The 14,501-nt window shown below is 41.0% G+C and overlaps 1 protein-coding gene across 1 annotated transcript; it reads right to left on the bottom strand.

Annotated features, from left to right (window-relative positions):
- Positions 1 to 1,702: 1,702 nt before the first annotated feature.
- MRPL17 (mitochondrial ribosomal protein L17) lies at positions 1,703 to 14,185 on the bottom strand. Its single transcript, XM_072610113.1, has 3 exons — positions 13,803 to 14,185; positions 13,550 to 13,618; positions 1,703 to 3,226 (listed from the first exon to the last, which is right to left on the bottom strand). Exons 1-3 carry the CDS (start codon positions 13,974 to 13,976, stop codon positions 2,969 to 2,971), a joined length of 501 nt encoding a protein of 166 aa, XP_072466214.1. The 5' UTR covers positions 13,977 to 14,185; the 3' UTR covers positions 1,703 to 2,968.
- Positions 14,186 to 14,501: the final 316 nt, after the last annotated feature.

Below are 14,501 nucleotides of genomic sequence, written 5' to 3'. Positions count from 1 at the left end.
ACCAATGCACATATATGTGCCCACACTCTCACTCTTTGAGGGTAGGGAATTTTTTTCCCCATTCAGTTCCTAGTATAGCTAACCACCTCCTCTCCTAGCCTTATCAACAGGGTATTCTTCCCCTTTGCCTCAGCAACAGCAAGATACCGCAGTTTTGGTACTCAGGAAAGTCTGGATCTCCCATACACCCTGACTCCAACATTTTATGTGACTGAAATATGAAAATATCCAGAGTACTAAAGCCCACTCTAAACTTTTATAGAATTTGTCTCCCAATTGGTGATCCTTTTAATAAAAGCTGAACAATCCAATCTGCCAACCAGAGTGGTCTTTATTCTACAACAAAGGTGATAAATTAATGTTGGTTGTACTGAACACTCTCAGGTGGGATGTTCAGGTCCATTATTATTCCACCTCTCCTCCCTTTGGTGAATAGACTCCTTTCACTTCCTCCTCTCTCTCAATTCTGGTTTCCAAAACTATCATTCAACTGAAATTACCCTTTCTTAAGTTACCAATGATCTTTCAATTGCAAATTTCGTGGTCTCTTTTTAATCCTCATTATTCTTGATATCTTCAGTCTTTGATCTTGTCCATCATCTTTTTCTCCCTCGTGTTTTTCTTTCTACAGGTTTCTATAAAAATGCTCTCCTGTAATTCCCTACCTACTTGTCTGGATGGTCCTTAGTGCTTTACTAAATCTTTGTTCAGGTCAATTCCCACTAACTATAGATATCCCCCAAGGGTTTGTCCTGGGCCCTCTTCATTATTTCACTTAGTGACCCACTGTCATGGTTTCTAGTATCATCTCTATGCTGAAGATTCTCAGACTTACTTATCTAGCCCTAATTTCTCTTAACCTCTGGACTGAGATCTTCAACTGCCTTTTGGGACATCTCAAACTCAATATTCCCTAGAAACTTTAAATTCAACATGTCCAAAACCAAATTCATTATCTTTTCCCATCTTCTCTTATCTGTCCTGTTGCCCAGGAAATCACCTTCCTCCAAATTCTTCACTCTTTTACCGTCCCCTCTCCCCTCCAATCCAATTTACTGCTAAGTTTGGCCAGTTGCACCTTTACATTTTTTCCTATATATCCCCATGTCTCACTGTCATGACCCTGGTGTTCATCATCTCACACCTGGCCTACCACAAAAGCCTTCTGGTTGGTCTCCCTGCCTTGTTTCTCCCCTCAGCAGTCCACCCTTCATTTGAGTGTCACACTGATGTTCCTAAGGCAAAATCTGACCACATCATCTCCCCTATTCAATAAATTCTAGTGGCTATCACCTTCAGGATAAAATATAAAAGCTTCTGGCATTCAAAGCCCTGTATAATCTCCCTCCCCCACTTCCTTGCTTCCTTCCAGTCTCCTTATGCTTTATTCACTTCTACTCACTCTGCAATCCCAAGTTCCCCATAATTTTCCCATCAGTAACCAGCACTAGAATTTTTAACTATACCCAGAAATGGCCAGGTTAAGGATTCTCCATCTGTATCTGGGTAGTGACTGTCCCTAACATTATCCTACAGACAAAACCTACTGCTAGGATTCTTCTATTACCATGTAAGGAAGTGACCAGGTTCAGGACTGACCAGCATCTCCATCTTTGTTCCTGAGACCTGAGCCAAGATTTCTCTACAAATTCTCCCTTAAGGTTACCATATTTTGAATCACTGTCCAAAGCAATAGCCAGGGTCAGTATTTCCTCACCATTTTACTGCAGAATGAGCAAGAACAGGATTCCCTTAAAACATTATTCTTCAAAGTAACCAAAACTAGCATTTCCAATTATGCCAAAGTGACCAACCAGGACAGAGAACCTTGTTTTAACTGTCAGTTTATCAACCTTCTTCCTATACCTCCAGAGAGTAATCATAGTTAGAGGATTCTATACCTGACTATTCTCACTTGGTTTCCAGAAAATTATTCCTTTAGATCTTATATGTATTCTTATATTCCATTTAGATCTTATATGTGTGATCTAATCTTGTGATGGTTGTGGGGTGTGTGTTTAGGGGTGGAGAAAAGGGTGTTGACTTCGGATTTCCTTTAGTTCTATGGTACCTAACGCTCTGAGGCTCCCCATATGAATGAGTTTCACTGCTTGCAGAGCCGGATTTCCTCTCCCCAGAAAGTAGACTGAAAGTCAGTACATGGGAAATATTTCCAGGAAATTCCCAGCAGGATCTACATCCTGATTCCCACCCTACGCTGACCTTACTGAAGCTGGTTTTGGGATTCCCCCGTATCACACCCATTCATACGGGCCCATATGTATGTTGGGGGCACTCAGATGGTCCTCCCCAGCTTTGTATGCATCTTCTCCATCCCATTCCTATAAAGGCTTCAAAGCCTTGGGGTCTAACAATAATCCCCACAGCTGAAGTGTTTAAGTGAGGGAAGAAGAAGAGAGTCAGGGTACAGAGAATAAGCTTGCCCTACCCAAGGGTACCATAGACAGCTGGGGAAGAAGTCCTGTGTGTCCCTGCCTGGACACAGAAGGACAGTTGTAATGTCCTCCGAAGCTTCTGGCTTAGGCGGGAGACTCAGGGGAGTCTTGTCCAGAGCCAGGCCTTCCAGAGAATAGTCTAACTTGGAGGCCAGAGAGAGAAAAGGACAAAAACAGCATTCAAACTACACACAACAACTGTATAGGAACCATCTATTGTGTAAACTGAAGCCTATCAGTCTGTCCTTCCTTAGGGAAGAACAGAATGACTCCAGGGACAATGGCCTGCCCCACATGTGCACATTTATCTCTTGCTCTGTTCCTGTGACCACAGTGTGTCTTAGCCTGAAGTTTTCCAGTAACAAGGGAAGACAGTGACCCTTAAGTTCCAGGGAAACCAGAGAGAGGAAGGTGATACAGGTTGTTTGCCCTCACAAGTTACCAGGCTGGAATACCCCAACAAGAATGCAGTTTTCTGGGCTGTGCTGCTCTGAACTATACCCTGTGGGGCTTTATGCAGTAGAGCCTGGGGGTCTCTGTTCTAGGTCCTGGCGAAGGCCCACAAGTAACTGATTAAGGAGTGTGCGATTGTTGTCCCGACGTGGCAGCACCAACGGAGGGAGAGGGTTCCCCTTGTATTCAATTACTGCCATCTTGGCCCGGTCCAGGTTTTCACGGTTTGGAATCTGAAACATTCTTGTATAGTCCCCAGTTTGATTGCTGAAGCGAGGGGCCAGTGTCTGGAACAGCTTTGGGATCAGGTCCTTTTCCTGTGGGATAGAAGTGAAGGAGAGAGGCAGAAAACACAAGTTTAAGTTGCAGAAATACATCATGGGAAGTCCTTGTGCCCAAGAGAAAAGAGTCTCTTTTACCCAATAAAAGAGTACAGGTAAACTTTCAGTGTCAGTCTTCTGTCACACACGTAATATTGCAGAATTCAGAGGGAACGGTAGACATCAACTCTAAGAGGCTCTTTTACATTTAAGGAAAGACCCAGAGGCAAGATGACTTGCCCAAGTCCACACGGCTAATAAGTAACAGAGCTAAGATTTATATTTATATAACCCAGAACTGTGTATACTGTAGGAACTTAATGTTTGTTGAATTTAATATATCAGACTTCTAAACTGCTTGCTTTATATTATACGGTATCTCTTACTTATCTTACATTATGGACAAGGAAATTGGGCTGAGAAAGGCCAAGAAATTTGCCCTGGGTCATGCAGTTACACAGTGTCTAAGCTAGGACTGATTCATCTTCTTGTTCTAAGATCAGTATTCTTTCCACTCTTATCAGTCCCCCTCAGTGATTTTAATCCCCTCTTTCAAACAGCCAGTGGAGTACAAGGAGAAATATCAAGTCTACCAAAGAGGAGACAATGATGACATTAACGTAGGGCATAAGGTCTGCAAAGCTCTCTTACATACATTATCACTTTTTATTCTCACAACTCTAAGGGGTACGAATCATGTCTACTACATCAGAACTTCACAAGCATCCTGTCTTGAGAAAAGGTAGGAAACATGATAAAGCCTCAATATGGAGCCACTAGTGTAATAATGGGAGGTAAAGATCTTTCCCGCCCATTAAAAGGCCTCAGGTACAACCTAATAAGGGGAAGCTTGATTAGGGGAGGCTTGTTTTGTAGGAAAGCCCATACCTTTTGTTAACTGTTAAGGAGGCATCAGTCTCAAGGGTCCTGATGCCCTCTGGCTCTGAAAAGTGTATATACACTCTTTGGTGAGGTTTTGCTTTGGGGCTTACTCTTTGGAAGAAGGTTAGTGTGCCAGATGAGACTCTGGGCAGCCGCTAAGGAGCCCCCTGGCTTTGAAAACCCAGATGTTGGTGGTTCTCTCTCTGGTAACTCTGCATGTATGTAATGGTCAGACAATCTGCCTATTGATCTTTATTTCTTTGCTTGTGTTTTCTCTGCTGATGAATGTAATTAAAGTAGATCGTGGACCCCCTTTTAAGTTGCTTTCCTTAGAAAAGCAGATCTAAGAACCTATGCCAGCAGGTCATCCTGGATATGTCTCAGGGTGCTTACTGTTACAACTAGAGAAGCAAAGAGGAACAGGAACCATTTCCCATAGCAGACTGGAATAATATTTAGCCACAAGAGTTACAAGTAAGAACAGCAGTGGACTGAGGATCTGGCTTCCAGTAAATATGGAGTACGAGGGGAACTTTAACGAGATTGCAGGGACAGTTAAGTTTTGTTTCTGACACTCCCAAGCAACAGCTACGTATGAACAAGGTACAGGCCAATTTCACCCCAGAAGTAAAAGGACTGGAGGCAAGCCTTTCTACTCTTCAGGCTATGAGAGAAGATCACGTTCTTGGAATAAGTGAAAGGAGAAAAAGTAGCCAAAGAGGCAAAGGAGAACCCTATCACATGGCAGAATAATATGACACAGAAGGAAAGGAGGGACTACTAAATACTGGGAATGAAGTAATAGGTATAAGTCTCTGCCTAGAGATGAGTTAACTAGACTTTCTCAGGTAGCTCAGGTTCTTGAATTTCAAGAAATGATGCTGCAGAGATCCACAAGTACCAATCAGAGAAAGAAGGGATGAACAGCAGTGGTGATTCCCTGCTGGCAATTTGCCAATCCAACACAAATGATGGACAGGCCTCATTTGTTTTGGGGTATATAGTTGACCTGGACAGAGTCTCCAGAGACATGTCTCTTTGTATTATTTCCTGTATTATCGTATTCAGATTTTTTATTTTTATTTTAACAGAGAGACTTGCAACTTTTAAGTTGTTTCTGCCTGCATGTCCTTTGTCAGTGGCTTTGGTTTACAAAGAATTCATGCATTCTTTTAACATATCACCTTGTTTCTTTTCTACCAGATTTTCCTCCACTTCAGTAACTTTGTACTATGAACTTGTTAGTCTCTCACTTCTTTAGAGACTCTCTACTGTGCACTCAACTCTTTCTAAATTATCTGAGTTTTAATTTCTACCCTGAGGGAAACTAGTGAAAACTGAGTTTTACATTACAACTCATGTTCATTCCTACTTTATTCTTTTATGAAATTTATTTCTTTTTTGAACCACTCTAGAGCTTCTTATTGTTCCATGCTCTCTTGGCAAAGTCCATAGGTTTCTATATTTTGTCAGGCACTGGTGTTCACTTTCCATTGTCCTAAATTATTTGTTAAGAGAGCTCTTATATTCTTATGAGAATTTACTACATTCTTTTTTGTTTTAACATCCTTTTTGCTAACATATCTGTTTGTATTCTGGGCTTTTACTAAGAATTTTCTCTTTAAACCTTTGGTGTTATACTTTTAAAAAATCCATCATTTACTTTTTGGAGATTCCCCCTTTGCTAGTGGCTGCCTTGGCCTCGCTGAACGGGGGTTGGGGGAGAAAAGTCGGATAGGGTTTGCTGGCAGGGGTCTCTAACCAGAATATCATCTGGGGAACAGAACTGATCCCAGATGGGTTTGAGTCCCAGTACTTTTCAGGCCCAGAGTTGACTCTCATGCCATTACCCTGGTCCAATTCCTCTCTTCCTGACTGGGCTAAATCAGTACCTGGCACTGGGCAGGGGAAGACATTACAGCAGAATCCTGCTGTTGTTTGTCCCTTATTCTCCAAGAGGACCAAGACATCAGGCCATCGCATGCAAGTGAACTGGAATCCTATGTTGGGAGGAATCCCAAGATGAGGTCTTGTAGAAATCTGCAAGTAAACTTCTACTCTGCCTCTGGTTTGTGAAGACTGGTGAAAGAGGTGCAGAGCAAGCAATTAAAAGATTAGAGTTCTCTGTTGTTAATCATAAGGATTTTTAGTTTTGATAAAGAGTTCTGGCTCTCTTCTATGGATTTAGCTATATTTAATTTACATCATCATTTCTTTTTTTGGAGGGCTGGAAAGTGGGAAGTGGTTTGAAGAAAGTAGTTCATCATCATACTGGTCACGTGACCCTGTCCCTTGAGAATTGTCAAGACTGATTACCATTACCTACTCTGGGTAATTCATGTAGGGACAAACAATACTACCAAAAGGAACTGATAAACCATTGCTAGGGATCATGAAGTTCTGGGAAGAAGATCCTAGGGGTATTGGTAGTGCTTTTAATCACTGTTGCTGACCAAAGGTGGGGGCTACAAAAGAGAAAGGCAGATATGAGATATGATCAATTGGTTAAGAAGATGGTATCTGAGAATGGGACTTGGCTTTCTACACCATGATTTGGAGGAAGGAATGGTGGCCAAGGATGGAATGTACATCCCAAAGGCTGGTAAAAATATGTATGGCAGGGGGTTTGCAAATCTGATTAAAAGGGCTTTCAAGGGGAAAGGGAAGGAGACAATAATCTCTCACACAACAGAGAGAGTAGCAGATGCAGCAAAAGCTGATAAACAGTAGAGGACCAGTAATTCACAGGAAAAATATCTAAGAGATCTAGGGGGAAAAACCATGTCCTCACATGTCTATATACAAATGCACTAAGTATGAGTAATAAAGAAGGCAAACTAGAGCTCCTAAGACAAAGAGGAATATTATTATCTCATAAATGTCACTGATAGGACTTGTGAGTAAACTGTAGTTATATTTTACTAATTCAAAAGGAAAAAGACAAAAGGGCAATGGAGTAATATTCTCAATAAAGATGTAGTGGAAGAGCAAGGTGGGTGGATGGTTTTAGGTGAGGATCAACGGAGGAAGAAACAAAGGTGACATTGTCAAAGGAGCATATTACAAGTCACCTGGATAAACAGTGGAAATCAATGGAGTCTAGAAAAAAGATTCCAAGCCTAGCATGAAAATATGATATAGTGGTAATGCAGCATTTCAATTATCTACAAATCTGCTATAGCTTCAAAGCAGCTAATAAATTCTTGATTTGTCATAATAGTAATTTCATCCTTCAAAAGGCTGAGGAATAAGGGAAATAACTATTCATGATCTGACTCTGACCAATAAGGAATAAAGCTATTGAGGCAGAAACAATGGAATCTTAGGGAGGTATTGATTGTCTGGTGATTATGGAGGAGAGGAAAATCAGGCAAAGTTTGAGGCACACATTGATTTCAAAGGGTTCAGGGAAAGGAAAAGAAGGATTCCATGGCCTAATATATTTAGAGGGGTTAGTCTACTCAAGGGGAAAGTACCAAGAGTGAAAGTTCTAAGGAGGAAAACAATAATTATTTCAATAAGCAGAAAAAAAAGGGAGGTGTCTAAAGACACTGATATGGATGTAAAGGAAACTCTTCAATTAACACAGATTTAAAAGACATACAGAAAATGGAAGTGAGGGCAAATCAGAAGATAAAAAAAGAATGGCAAAGTCCTATGAGATTAATGTCAGCAGCACAAAGTTGGGAAGACCAAAAGCTTGGAATGAATATTAAGGATAATCAAGAGTTTTTTTAGCAATACAAGGGAAAGAGTAGGATCCCAGAAGGGATAGGTACACTTCTCTGGTTAAATGGTACTATGACAACAGAAAACAAAACAAAATGCAGAAATGCTAAACTCCTGTTTATGTTTTAGGGAGAATGAGCTTCTGTTTAAGAAAAACAAAAATGGTTAGGAGTCAACTGAAACCCAAAATAAGTGAAGAGATTATAAAAAGAATATATGAAACCTATACTGAATGAGTTCAAGCAACTAGTCTGGGATGAACTACATCCCAGGGTAATGAAAGAACTGGCAACTGTAATTTCTAAACTGCTTTCTATGATCTTTGAAAGAAACGAATGGGAGATGTGTCATAGGATTAGAGAAAAGAAAATGTATCCTAATTTTCAAAACAGAGGGAAAGGCTGTCTGAAAACTATAGTGAGCTGGATTTAATTCCTGACAAAATTACAGGACATATTAAAGGGATGATATGTAAAGTGAAATGGTGATCACTGAAGGGCTTCTATAAGAAAGCTTGGCAGACAAACCTTTTTTGAAGGGTGGGGGAAGACAATAAAGTTAACAGGTTGGTAGATTAGGGAAACTTCTTAGACATAAAATACCTATAACTAAGCAAAGCATTTCACAATTTCTCATTGTAGACTAAGAGAAGTCATTAATGATCTGCTATGAATTTGGAGGGAGGTCTCTACTAGAATGTCCTAAGGATCTGTCTCTGTGCTTTTTAATACTTTTGACTCAGATAATGTGATGCTTATCAAATTTGCAGATGACATATAGCTAGAATAGTTAAAAATGCTGGATAACAGAGTAAGGGTCCAAAAACATCTCAACAGATTACAATGAAGGGCCAGATTTATTAAGATGAAATTTCATAGAAATAAATGTAAAGTCCTACTTTTTAGTTAAAAAACCATCTTTACAATTATATGATGATACAAAAGCATGGCTAGATCAACTTTCTGTGTGAAAAATAAAAGTTTTAGTGAACCGAAAGATCAATAAGAGTTAAGTGTGACATCACAAGTCAAAAACACTAATGGCATCATAGGCTATATTATGAGAGACAACGTTTGCTAAATGAAGCACTACTATGCTCTGCCCTAGTCAAATTGGATTTACAGAATTGTATGTGGTTCTGTGGTTTTAGGAGAAGTTTGAGTCCATACAGAAGAGAATAACAAGGGTGATGAAAGGATTCTAGAACATATTCTGGTAAGGAAGAGGGGAGCTGTTTAAAGAGATTGATGAGGATGTATAAGAAACTGCTCAATCAACACAGCTAGATCAAAACATCTATCAACTGAAAGGACTGAGGATGTTTACATTCTAGAAAAGACTCAGGGGGCACCTGATAATGTTTTTCAAGTCTGTCACGTTGCAAGTATCATTTGACTTGTTCTAGTTGGCCCCAAAGAGAAGAACTAGGAACAAGGAGGGAAAGCTGCAGTGAAATGTTAGGCCTTCTACAGATCAAGTGTAGACTGAATGACTTTTCCTGGATGACAAAGAAAGGATTTTTATTCAGATATGAGTCAGCTTCTGCACTACCTCCTGACTCTGAGAATCTCTCTAGAACACAGGCTCCCCCAGGCATTCTTTACTTAAGCTACCAATTTTGCACTCACTCATCTCTCAGATTACTATTCTGTATATCTGCTATTTACCATTTGTATGACCACAGGAAAAAAAATTTCAACTCTCTAGACCTCAGTTTCCCCACCTATAAAATGAGGAGGTTGTACTAAGTAAGGGTGTCTATAAAGTCCTTTTTAGCCCTATCAACCGCATGTTATGAACTGCCTATTGGGCATTTTGAAGTAGATGTGCTATAGGCATCTTAAACTCAATATGTCCAAAACATAACTTATCTTTCCTCCCCTGAACCCACCCCTTTTGTGAGTTCCTTTATTTCTGTAGCAGGCACTTTCTAGTTACCTTGGTTTGCAAACTGTAATCACTTATACCTCTTCACTTTCCTTTATGTCATGAATCCAATCAGTTGCCAAGTTATGTGACTCCAATTCTACAACATGTCTCACATATGTTCCCACCACCTCTCGCTTGGACTATTGTAATAACCTCCTAATTGGTCACCTTGTCTCAAATCTTATCCAACTCAAGCCTATCCGTTATTCATCCCAAAGAACATTAACATTTTCCCCCTACTCAAGAAACTCCGCTGGCTCCTTATTATCTCTAGGGTGGAATATGAACTCTCTGCTTTGACATTTAAAGCCCTTCGCTCCCTGGTTTCAGCTACCTTCCAGTTTTATAGCCACATCACACCCGTTTTTAGAATGTATGGCTCAGCCAAATGGGCTTTCTTACTATTCCACATGTTGGACACTCTACTTCATGCTTCTATTACTTTTCAGAGGCTGTGCCTAATTGCTAAAGGAAGCTCCCTCTCAATCTGTCTCTTCAAATGTCTTGTTTCTTTCAAAGCTTAGCTCAATGTCACCTTCAACACAGTCTTCTCTTACACTCCCAGCTGCTCATGCCTTCCTCTTCAATGACCTTGTGTTTATTTTGTATATGTTTATACTTATTTCCCCTCATAGCACGTAACCTCTTGAGGGCAAGGACAATGTCATTTTACCTCTTTATCCTAGGCACCCAGCAGAGTGCTTGGAACACAGAAAGTGTTTAATAAATACTTGTTGACTGATTCCACTTCTCAAAGCTTGTTTCTTCTCCCATTCTATCCCCCTTCATTCTGGTCATAGAAGACAAAACTGTCTTCTCCCTTGAGAAAGCTACATCCTCCAACTAGGCCCTAGTTTCCTTACTTTTACATCATTTCCAGGGGCCTGGAAAAACTGAAGCCTGGTTCCTTCTCCTCAGTTCACATTAGACTCAAGGTTTCCCTTATCTTAAGGATCTCCTCTCTTTAGCCTGCCATTTTATCAAAGTATTTTTCTCTCTTTCTTCTCTTCTCAGCTAACCTGGTTAGAAAGGGTAGACTATGTTGGAGCCCTCCACAGCTCCTGTAACTCTCAGTCATCTCTTTTTATTCTTTCAAGTCACATTGAAACTGTTCTCTCAAAGGTTACCAATAATCTAGAGGGAGCAGTGAATAGTGATGAGCCTAGATTCAGGAAGAAATGAGTTCAAATCCGTCATAGCACTTATTAGTTGTGCGACACTGAACAAGTAGCTTAATCAGTTTCATCAACTATAAAATGGGGATAATAATAGCACCTACCTCCCACCGTTCTTGTGATGATCAAATGAAATATTATTTGTAAAAAGTGCTTAGCACAGTGCCTGGCACACAGTAGGCACTGTATAAATGCTTATTCCATTCCCCTTCCCTCTCTCCTCCCCCTAAGACTCCCAGTTAGAAAATCTAATGAGGTCCCCTTTCTTTTACTTCATTGCAGCTATTTACACTTCTTATGAAGACTTCCTCTTAAATAACAACCTGTCCCAGACTTGTGAGACACTAGTCTTTTCTGTCTCCATTGTTGCCTCCTCATTCTACACAGTTTACTAGGTGTGGGTGCTTCCCAAAACATTGCCCTGGGTAGTCTTCTCTTGGTGATCTCATCTGTTCTCATGATGTCAATTCGTACTTTTCTGCTAAGTCATTCCCTTACCCCCAATCTATCCTGACACTGAGTTTCAGACCCATATTTAAATCTCTCTGGTGGGTAAGTCTGCCTGGAACACTAACAAAAGTGGATTAAAATAAAATTTAGCCCTTATAGTATTCAACTGGAATGCCGACAAGAATTCAGGGTTCACATGCACATCCTTATTTTGACAGCAGCTGACTATTTCTTTATACTCTATCTTTCATATTAACCAATATTAGAATGCTTTTCATATCATAATCAATTAGAGGTTTTTTGAAAGATGTTTTCAATTTCTTCTTTCTACACTCTTCTATTCCTAGGCTTAAAATTGCCAAAATTTGACTCTTATTGTGTTTATTTCTTTAAAATAATATCATGATATTGAAGTCTGTTTTAGTATTACTAGAGCTACAGGAGCCCTGAATCAAGGACCATAAATTTAGAGCTGGAAGGGAACTTAGAATACAGGTGCTTTATTTTACAAAATTAGCAAAAACAACAACCCCCCCGCCCCCTCCCCCAAAACTAAAGCCCAGACATAGTGATTTGCCCAAGGTTATATTGGCAATAAACTGTACAGGTGGGATACAGGTCCTCTGGCTGTAAATCTAATACTTTTCCCACTCTCTCATGAAATCAAACCCAGTAATATGGCATTTTTATACAATCCATTTTTTGGTAATACTTTTAATAAATATAAACAAAAAGAATCCTTGCATCACAGTAACATCTTTACTAACTGGAGTTCACAGTGAGTATGTGGCATTTGCTAGCGAACAATCTGGTAAAGAGAAGGCCTTTTTGTTTCACTTATATTGAATGAATGAATCTTCTATAAAAGAACAGAGCCATTTAGCCGTATTCCCTTTATTCCTTTCTATCACTCAGTTTTGATTCTGATCTGACTGTGTATTAATACCGCATTTCCTTGTCTGATAGAGTACTAGACTGATAGAACAAAGAAATCCCGTTGACACTACATCTAAGTTTCGGAAAAGCTAGAGGCACAAAACTAGAGTGTAGAAGCAGAATTTTAGTATCTCAAACTTCAAGTAAAGAGAAATTTAAGAAAGGCCTTATTACTTGGCTGAAGTAATACTCTAGTTTGGGCCACTGGTTACTGATCAAGATTAACCACCTACCTGTCCAGACTGCCATCAAATGGATAGCATTAAATGACACTAACAATTTTTACTATATGACCAGATATACTTGAGTTTGTTTTCATACTTTACTATTTGGATCTTTGTAATATACTTAACTCATCCTGCAGTCCTTGAAACTATGTTGCTGACAATCATGAACTTATATCACAAATGTATCTTTCACCTATTTTCCCTTTCTGTTTGAGAATATCTGTTGATGTGTAACCTTAATGCAGGCTTTGTAGTCTGAAGTAATTGCTTAGAATTCTAGAGATGCTGCTTTTTAAAAATTTATTTAAACCGCATAATTTGTGGATCAAATTAGGACACTTGGTTGGCAGAAAGTTCTTTAACAAGCAAATATACTCCAAACAGTTTCTCGGTACAATAAATACCGTTTCTAAAAATAGGTAGTGGCCCTAAATGGTGATAGTAGTCAATCTTGATGTCCTTATGTTTGTTCTACAAAGATATCCAATAAATGCTACTCAGGTAGGATCTTCGCAACTAACTAAATGGTACAGATAAAAAAACCTTGAATAATGGATTTCACGTCACACAGTAAGAGGTCACAGCAACATACTGGAGCATCAAGTCTCTCCCTGTTCGACATTTGTATCACTTTGAATAAGGAAAATAAAAGGCATGTTTGAAAATTTGTGGATGATACAAAGTTGGGAAGAATGGCTAACATGCTGGGAAACAAAAGGGGGATCTAAAAAAAATTCCTAAAAGATGCCAGCGATGTAAACAATCTTAAAAAAAGAATCTAAAACTAAATTAAATGCAGATAATTGTGAAGTTTTCACTTAAGGTTAAACTATCAACAGCAATAGTACGGAGAGGGGCGAGACCTGGCTCAGCAGCGCATGAAAAATGAATACGAGATTCTGGGTGACAAGTGAAGTCGGCGTAAACGTTACAGCAGTATCCAAAGTCGCATTTCATTTTTGCCCTGCGCGCATGCGTACATGCGCACTCACCGTTAGCCAGAAGTCAGCCATCCGCATCGCCTTCTCGTTGGTGTCTCCCAGCTTCCCGTAGTCGATGAGCTGGGAAAAAGGGGCGGAGTCAGCAGCAGGATACAAGGACGGAGGTAGAAAGCGCCTCCCAGGCTCCTCCTTCCGCCACGTGTCCCCCCCCGCCCCTCCCTCCGGTCCCGCCCCCAGGACTCTTTCCACCCCGTCCCGGAAATCCCGCCCCCTCCCCTTAGGCCAGTCCGCCCTTGGCCCTCACCCGCTCTGCATAGCCACGCATCTCGTCGACTCGCGCCCAGGGAGCCTCGATACGCTCATGGCGCACTAGTCCCGTCAGTAGGTTGCGCAGTAAATGGATTCGGGATTCGGGGCCCAGGCCCAGGCGACGAAACGTTCGCCCATGAGAGATGGCATGGACAACAGAGAGCCGCATGGTGGCTTGTTACTCTCTTCGCCACCCGGAACCGGAACTAAGCCAGGAATTGGAATGTGCACGCCGACGTTGGCCGGTGTCCAAACTGACTAATTGCGCGTGCGTGATGGTGGCGGCTGTGTACGTGTCTGCGCATGCGTCTATGCGTCCGCTTTGGTGGCAGTGGTCTGTGGAGGGTCGGACCGCGCCTATTTACTGAGTTGGTTGGCGGTGCGGAACGTACGTGCTGCGTGCGTCACGGGGCGGGGATGAGGAGTGGGTGCGATTTACTTCTGTCCTTCAGCTGTAATGAGCTGGGGATATGGCGCCACCTGGCGTCGTAAAGGGGAGATAGAGAATGCCTCCCTAATGTCTATTGTTTGACGTCGTCCTGGAGGTATAGGGTTCGTCCAGTAATAACCGAACGTGTCGGAGTTACGTGTGTATCATAGGTCAGGGTCGGGCGCTTCTTGGGCCCTTTCAGTTTGGGCTAAGACGAAGATTGCGCATGCGTCAGTCTTGCACTAACTCTCTGTTGCACAGAGT

This window comes from Notamacropus eugenii, chromosome 5 (genome assembly GCF_028372415.1).
Source record: "Notamacropus eugenii isolate mMacEug1 chromosome 5, mMacEug1.pri_v2, whole genome shotgun sequence".
In the NCBI taxonomy this organism is placed as follows: Eukaryota; Metazoa; Chordata; class Mammalia; order Diprotodontia; family Macropodidae; genus Notamacropus; species Notamacropus eugenii.
Note: the sequence above shows the minus strand (reverse complement) of the source record. Positions and strands in the feature narration are given on the sequence as shown.

What these genes read in the sequence shown, in the direction of transcription:
- MRPL17 (XM_072610113.1), bottom strand. Translation starts at nt 13,976, where the DNA reads ATGCGGCTCTCTGTTGTCCATGCCATCTCTCATGGGCGAACGTTTCGT. An exon ending in TGCGTGGCTATGCAGAGCGG is followed by an intron (nt 13,619 to 13,802) that starts GTGAGGGCCAAG and finishes CCTTTTTCCCAG; the next exon opens with CTCATCGACTACGGGAAGCT. An exon ending in TGGCTGACTTCTGGCTAACG is followed by an intron (nt 3,227 to 13,549) that starts GTGAGTGCGCAT and finishes TCTATCCCACAG; the next exon opens with GAAAAGGACCTGATCCCAAA.